We start from the raw sequence: 7905 nt of genomic DNA, 5'->3' as shown, positions 1-7905 counted from the left end.
TTACCTTAACTTCTAATTTCTTTCCATCATTATGGGCTTTTGTGATTATCGAGTTTCTTAACTCTGTTATGAACACATGATCTTCAAAGATAAAAGAGTTGGTCAACGGTTGACCCTGTCTATAATTAGTTGCATGCCTGTAATTAGTGGTGTGTCTCCGATGCTCGAATACTTCCAATGCATCAGAGTTGTAAGTTGGATGGTGCAATCAACGTTGTGGGACGTATACATTTAAAAATATTAAGGACATTTTGTGCAACATGAGCATAACGTTTTGTTAGGAGAATCTAACATTACTGACATTTCATGTGGTTAGCCTATCAAGTTTGTTGTACAAATTTACTGGTGTTAGCTGAAGTTTAAAATAAAATATTAAGGACATTTTGTGTAAGAGATGATAAAGAAAAAAAAAATTATAGATTAAGAGTTTATACGCTAGTGTAATAAATACACTAGCGGATTCCCTGCATTTTGCATTTTGCCGGTTATACGCTAGTATAAATAAAGATGTAATTAGACTATTAATTAAACAAAAAATTGAAGACTATCCCTTTTTCTTTTTAATGTGTAAACGATAGCAGATTTATAGACTATTAATTAAACAAAAAATTGAAGACTATCCCTTTTTCTTTTTAATGTGTAAACGATAGCAGATTTATAGATTAAAATTGATCAGAATGTACAGATGGTAAAAGAAATAGGGGACAATCCTCCATTCATATTCCAACAGAATCACTCAAGAGAGCCTCTTTGGCTAGCTCATGGGAAGCATGATTACTAACACTACTAGTGAAATTGAAAATGACCCTTATAAATCTTGAAGCTGTCCATTTGATATCTTCCACCAATGTTCCAAAAATCGCTAATCTTGGTTCAGTTTGTTGAAGTGCAGTAAATAATCCAGCACAATCACCTTCAAGAATGACGTCTTGCAAGTTGCAAGCCATTTATAGACTTATTTGAATGCCTTGGGTCTGAATAAGTTCAAATATAGAACTGATTGAAAGAGCCCATCAAACTTTATAGGATTGCCTCTCTCTCTCTCTCTCTCTCTCTCTCTTATATATAGAGAGAGGGTTAGGCTGCTTAAGCTTAACTATTACTCTACTATGGTTGCATTTTCCTGTAAACTTTGGCTCAGGGAATTCACATTAGTAACGAAGAGGAATGTAAAATACAAAAAACAATTAACTGCTTTATGTATTTTGTCATCAAGGGACTACATCGCATTCTTGTATGCCAAATGCATCAAGGTCCAGTGCTATACATAAATTTTACATTTAATTACGGAAAAAGGATCTATGGCATCACGATAAGTTGATGACCACGTTGCAGAGAGAAGGGGGAAAAAGTAAAACCATATCTTGTTCCATAATCTGCCATTGTACCGTTAGTTACTTGTTTAAAAAATGACATGACACTAGTTCCATTACTCAGCCATCTCTAGACATATAACATGAGGTAATAGCGAACATCAATCTTCACTTCACTTGCTTCTCAGCATTTTCATTCCTGTAGGTTTGGTTGTTTTATCTATAAGGAATTGCAAACTCCTAATCTATTTTTATACAGTTCAACTGCCATTATCTCATCAATCCCATGTTGGAGGGTGCAACCCGGACAACCAGAGGGCTGGTAACCTGTGATTTTTTGTTTCTCCATGATAAGGACCCAAAAGCATAGCCTTTTGATGTAGCAGCAGCAGCAGCAGCCACCTTGAAATTCACACTGAACTTGATCTTCTGGCCAAAGTGGTTGAAGATTAATCGGTTTGGTACAACAGTGACATTAATTCCAATGGGAGAAGAAACTACAGCTTTATAAATACTTTTTGGTTTCCCAACATTTGTCACAGTTCGAGTCACTGAGAAGTTGTCATTGAGATTGGGCACTGTGATAGAAGGATAGTTCAGGGCGGATGGTGCTCTGAATAATGTTTCATGGCATGTGCTGTTGTCTCTTGTGATCAAATGCAATGACTTCTTATCATAACCAATCGAACAGAGGAACGAAATATAATCCCTCGGATGAGCATCATAGACGAGACCTGGATCAAGGACTCTCATTGGGTTCACAAATCCAGACCCATAATCAAATGCATTACCCCTTCTTCCTTCAGAATCCACTATGATTGGTTTGTGATGCTTATCCAGAGTAGTAGCTGCATATTCCATTTGTAATTACTAATCAGATTATTGTATGGAAACTTAAAAACACCACTTATAATTTTTAGAATTCATTTATTCTAAGCAAAGCAAACTTCAAAATAAATAATAGTAATTAATTTGTGCACATGTGTGTGTTTCAAGCCCTTCACTATTTAGTCAATTTTAGGTGGATTTAACATGTCAATTCTTAAAAAAAGGTTGGGAAAATGCAGATGCTTCCGTGGTCAAAGAAGCAGAAAAAATATAATTGAAAATAAAGCTTTGTTTCACATTGTTTGAGAAAACAGTGAATTCAACAACATTAAGTAACTCAATATCTGTGAAGAATTATCAGGAAAAACTAGGATAAACTACCAGTTGTCATGATGGCAGATTTAATAGCAGATGGAGACCATGAAGGATGAACAGCTTTGATCAAGGTAGCAATTCCTGTTATATGTGGGCAAGACATGGAAGTCCCAGAGAGAATGTTGAATTGCATTTTTCCAACTGCTGGTGACCAGGCAGCAAGGATGTTCAATCCAGGAGCTGTGACATCAGGCTATAGAGTAGAACCATCAGATGATTTAAGAATATTAGGTTAAAAAATTTTTTAAAAGAGAAAAAGAGGCATGTAAAGAATGAAATAAAAAAAATGAAAAAAATCCAGTTACACCTTCAGAATTCTTGATGTTATAGAGAAATTTACCTTCAAAATTTCTGGGGTCAAGGCATTGGGACCTTTTGAAGAAAATGCTGCAACACGAGGTGCAGGTTGAGACCCCAATATAGTCTTCGCAGGGAAAATCCTAGACACTGGTTTACTGTTCACAACAACAAAATGGCCTGTCTCAGAAACCCATACACATTCAAACTGCATACTCACCTTTCCATCTTGTTAATAATAAAACAAACCGTGTGCGATTAACATAGGCAAGAATCTGATCTCCTGTTCCCCTCCCAACAATAGCTGCAGGGATCTCAAAGGGGATGGCAACATCCTTATCTGCCTCATCAACAAGTATCATCCCAACTCCGCCAGCTTCTTTCACCACAACACTCTTTTCCAGCTTTGACTCCATTGAACTCTCTACATGTTGACAGACTAGAACCTTCCCTCTGGCCTTTGTTCTATTTAAGGAACTCTCCAAGCAGTAACTGTAAGAAGTAGGACAGGAAGAAAAAAAATTAAGGTTGTCCTTGATGTTGACATTGAAATTGCAGTCACTACCAAGTACCTTCTGCTTCACCTGGATTGATAAGGAGTGAAATATCCTGCAAAGGCTTCAGAGGCAGAAATGATCCTTGCGGAGGCATTCATTTTAAAGAGACTGAGACTTTCACCCTATCCAGCAACTAAGATTTTATAAGGCTCTATAATAGATTACAAAAATCTCTGAACAGAAAAAAAAGGTTAATAGTATTACCGTGAAATTGGTACCATCTCCTAACACGATATCAGAAGAGAAATCCCTATCTGTTGAACTAGCAGCAACAGTTATCATCCACGGAGCAAGATTTGTTGCAGAACCTTGGTTTCCTTCATTTCCAACTGAAGCAACTACCAAAATCCCACGGGTGGCAGCATGAAATGACCCCACAGAGATGGCATCATTGAAATAGTCTCCCTGGGGAGCATCAGGACCCAAAGACACAGACAAGATGTGAACCCCATCTCTAATTGCGTCATCAAAGGCAGCTAGTAAGTCAACATCATAGCAACCTGAGTCCCAACATGTCTTATATACTGCAATCCTGGCCATTGGTGCACCTCCTCTAGCTCCTCCAGCTGCCAGCCCCTTATAATTCATGTTTTTAACATAGCGACCAGCAGCTGTTGAGGTTGTGTGGCTGCCGTGGCCAGAGCTGTCCCTGGGAGATCTGAATGACACTGTGTTTACTGCTTCTTCTTCTTCTTCTGCTTCATAGCCACTAAAATAGTATCTTGCTCCAATCAGTTTCCTAAAAAATTAAATATTTTGCTGATGCTAAGGATCCTCCTTTTCGTTGATGTTCATAAAATGATATAAAACATGCAAAGGGAAAACTATGGCAAAACCTGTTGCAAGATGAAGCATTGAATGCTTCTCCTGATTGGCATTTCCCCTTCCATCTAGCAGGCACTGGAGGCATGTCGGCATCACTAAAACTTGGGGATTCAGGCCAAATTCCTGCTTATTTTAAATGGCAATCAAAATTAAGACCACCAATGTTTTTATTTATGTTTGGATAGATAAAAAGTCCAATGAAATAGGTCCTATCCAAATGGAGGCACACACACGTTCAAGTATACAGAAGGCAATAATTTGTGCAAAATGTGCAGTGCTGCTGATTGAATAAGATGTCTAACATTAGTAGGAATTAGTAAAGCAGGGGATGTAACAACGTAACATAACGTAAGGTAAGGTAAGTAAACAAATGAGGATGTAATTAGGATTGCATAATTATTAAGCAAAAAAAGGCTTCTATTACTTCTAAGTTATTAAAGAATAATGAAAGATAAAGTGAGCAAATCATTAACTGATCAAGCAATCAAATTATTAAAGAAAAAAAAAAAATTCGGTATCTTGTACAGAGTTTATGACTGGACCATTTAATCATATAGGCGTATGCTGCAACTGCCTAGTAAATGAAATGAAGGATAAGGTGCAGAGTGTTATGAAGGAACTAATTCTAATTGTCTCTTTCTTTGGTTTTTGTTTGGTTGTGTACAGGAACAGAAATAATAGGAGTAAAAGAAAGGATACCTAATCTAAAACTTAAAGATAGTAAAAGAGAGAAAGAGTAAGCTGACCGGTATCAATGAAACCAACAATGACATTGACCTGGTTCTTGGTAGAAAACCCAGGAATCTCCATGGCTTCCTCGCCCACAAGACCCATGAAATCCCACGAATGCGTGGTGTGTAGTCTTCTTTTCAAATTAGGAAACACCGAAACCACTCCCGGCATCTCTGTTCCAAAAAATCATTGAATTTACTTGCAACAATATGATGTTTGATTATATTTCTATACTCAGAAAAAAAAAAAAAAAAAAAAAAAAAAAAAAAAAAAAAAAAAGGGAGTTTGATTAAGAAAAGGGGCTCACTAGAAATCTGGGAGGCTTGGTGTTGGGTCAACTTGGCGGCAAAGCCAGTGAAACCATGTGTGTAGCTGTAAACGTGAGATGCCTGGGCTTGCTCCATGCTGTTTGTTACATACAAGTATATTTCAGTAGCAGACGAGCGTTGAAATTGGAAAGGCAGAAACCAATAAAAAAAAAAAAAAAAAAGAGTTTAAAAGAGCTTACTTTCCAGTGTGAACAGCAGCAAGTATTTGATGGTGTTGGGTAAGAGTCTCCACTGGGTCTTCTTCACCAGTTTTGCTACCCATATACACTACATAAACCTGCATAACCAAAACCCAAAAGTTATAATTGTCATTTGGGTGCAAATACAATAGAAAAAGCGTAACTGAATATTCATTAAGAAAGAAGTAGTAGTAGTATTGATGTGAAGAAGAAGAAGAAGGGAACCTTGGCGGAAAAAGAAAGGGTGATTTGAGAAAGAAACAGATAGGAGAAGAGTAGGATGATCCTGAACGACGAAGCCATTAATTTGTTTCCCAAAAAGAAGGGGTCCTCCCTCTCAGACTCAGCGTTTAGAGCTCAGGCCTCAAACTCTACTCTATTCACACAAAAAGAAAGAAAAGCCAAAAGCCAAAAGCAAAGAAGATCAGGCTTTGATCAGTTATAAATAAAATAATAAAAGAGAGAGTGGCCTCTACAATTTGAAAACATAGATAGAATAATAATAATGATAAAATAAATAAAAAGTAGTGGGCCCGTGCCCCGTGAATGGAGAGAATGTTCACATTAATAAATCTGCAGGATTTACCGTGGGCGTGCAGTGCAGTGCAGAAAGAGACGAAAACAGCGATGATAGAGAAGAGAGATACCACCACTTCCACTAGTAGTAATGGTAGTACAAAGTTTGTGCTTGTGCGAGAGAGAGTTATTTATGGAGTATGCAGTATGGAGGGAGGAAGAGAGATATCAATGTCATATGATATTACACGAAAAGAAAGGGACTTCTGCTTTTTCGGTCAGATTTGATTTGAGTATCAACCCAACCAACCACGCTGCCTTCCCTGTCCGCCATAACCAACCTTTTTAGTTTTACTTCAATTCCGGTGGCAGTTATTTTTCAAAATTACTATCTCAAAAATACACACACTAACCAAGTGCTAATTTTATTCCCTCAACAAAAAAAAACCTAATTTTAATTTATCATCATTTCTAATAACCAACCTTAATTCTTCATTGGAATCTCTTATATTGTAAAGATTGTTATCATTTAGCCAATTACATATAACTTATGTAGAAACTATTCATCCAAAAGATTAATTTATTTATCCAAAAATCATTTAGATGATTAACTTGTTAACACCCATATCGTATTTTTAAATTAAAAAGTTCACCCCTTGCACAAAAATTTACTACTTAAGTGGAGTTGGGTCAAGAGGACCTTAAATTATTTATTATGTAATAATTTATTTGCATTTATATAAATCTGTGTATAAGTAACCAAAATTGAAGATAATTACATAATATAATAAATCTATTTTAACTTGTACCTAATGTTTATTTAATTATTAAAAATATTTTCATTTACAAGTGAAAATTTTGATTTTGAAAAAAAAAATCTAAAAAATGTTTATATATGGGAAATGTAGAGATATTAGGCACAGGAGTTCATTATCTATTTGTATATTGGGCTTGTGACCCAAGCCAAGGACGAGGGTTGTCCAAGGAGGAGGAATCTTTCTCAGAAGAGACTGTGTTATTAAATAAAGAGGTTAGTTTTGGTCATAATGGCTCAACAGAATGGGCCGAGGATAAATGCCTCCTCGACCAGCCAAAACTGAGGTCCAAAGAGGTAGTCTGTCGATTAAAATAACATTCCAGGAAGTTCTGTTGGTGCGGATAAGCATTGCAGAGACATCAAACAGGGAGGAGTCCTAAAATATCTAAAGAGAAAGCTGTTGTCTTCACATTAAATGCATTGCAGCTAACTCTCTGGCCGCACTAATATGGAAGTGATACATGACCAGTGGATTTCAGCCTTACAGTTACTATATGAAGACTTATGGGAGGTGCTGATGGAACAAGTATCAACATCAACTATCTAGCATGCACGTGGAGCAAAAAGATGAAGGGGAAGAGAGTACAAAAGGAGGAGAAAGCAATGAAAGAGAGGGATCGAGAAAAGAAAGAGAAAAATATTGTAACATCGAGAACTGACTTTGTAATCAAACCTGAAAGAAATATATAAGAACAGATCTCCTCGGACTTTGCCAAGAATGATTTTCTTTAGCATAAACCTGTCTATTTACATTTTCTTGTCGTCTAAATCTACTTTAGTATTTGTTTGATTCATTAAAACCCAGTTTTCCAACTCATTTTTTTACAAATTCATTGTTTTGGGTTTTTTTGGTCTAAGTCCATCAATTTGTTGGGTTAGAAACTCAAACCTAGTCCTTACAGGAAAAAAAAAACTCTTAACAAGTAAACAAAATATGATGAATACTATATTTTTGTGAGTTTTCTTACCTTGACATATCACCCATGAATAACTATTATATTTCAAATTGGCCTCAAGTATATATATATATATATATATGTGTGTGTGTGTGTGTGTTTAAGTGCACATGCATATGTGCACGTAAATTCTGCCCTCTCGAGATTAAATTCTAGTTCCAGCTCTGCTTACACCCACGAA

General features: G+C 36.3%; 1 protein-coding gene across 2 annotated transcripts; it reads right to left on the bottom strand.

The window, feature by feature from the left end:
• Positions 1-1175: 1175 nt before the first annotated feature.
• Positions 1176-6146, bottom strand: LOC112004613 (subtilisin-like serine-protease S). Of its 2 annotated transcripts, none has more exons than XM_024036854.2 (12): positions 6022-6146; positions 5661-5811; positions 5436-5533; positions 5235-5332; positions 4942-5100; positions 4207-4318; positions 3575-4109; positions 3398-3492; positions 3063-3305; positions 2857-2971; positions 2523-2709; positions 1176-2161 (listed from the first exon to the last, which is right to left on the bottom strand). In XM_024036854.2, the coding sequence occupies exons 2-12, from the start codon at positions 5736-5738 to the stop codon at positions 1584-1586; spliced, it is 2298 nt and encodes a 765-aa protein (XP_023892622.1). In that variant the 5' UTR covers positions 5739-5811; positions 6022-6146; the 3' UTR covers positions 1176-1583. The 2 variants fall into 2 exon arrangements, with proteins under 2 accessions (XP_023892622.1, XP_065632931.1); XM_065776859.1 differs by having other exon boundaries at positions 6083-6101.
• Positions 6147-7905: the final 1759 nt, after the last annotated feature.

This window comes from Quercus suber, unplaced genomic scaffold (assembly GCF_002906115.3).
Source record: "Quercus suber isolate HL8 unplaced genomic scaffold, Cork oak 2.0 scaffold_143, whole genome shotgun sequence".
Lineage (NCBI taxonomy): Eukaryota > Viridiplantae > Streptophyta > Magnoliopsida > Fagales > Fagaceae > Quercus > Quercus suber.
The sequence above is the reverse complement of the archived record's forward strand: the minus strand, read 5'-3'. Positions and strand labels throughout refer to the sequence as shown.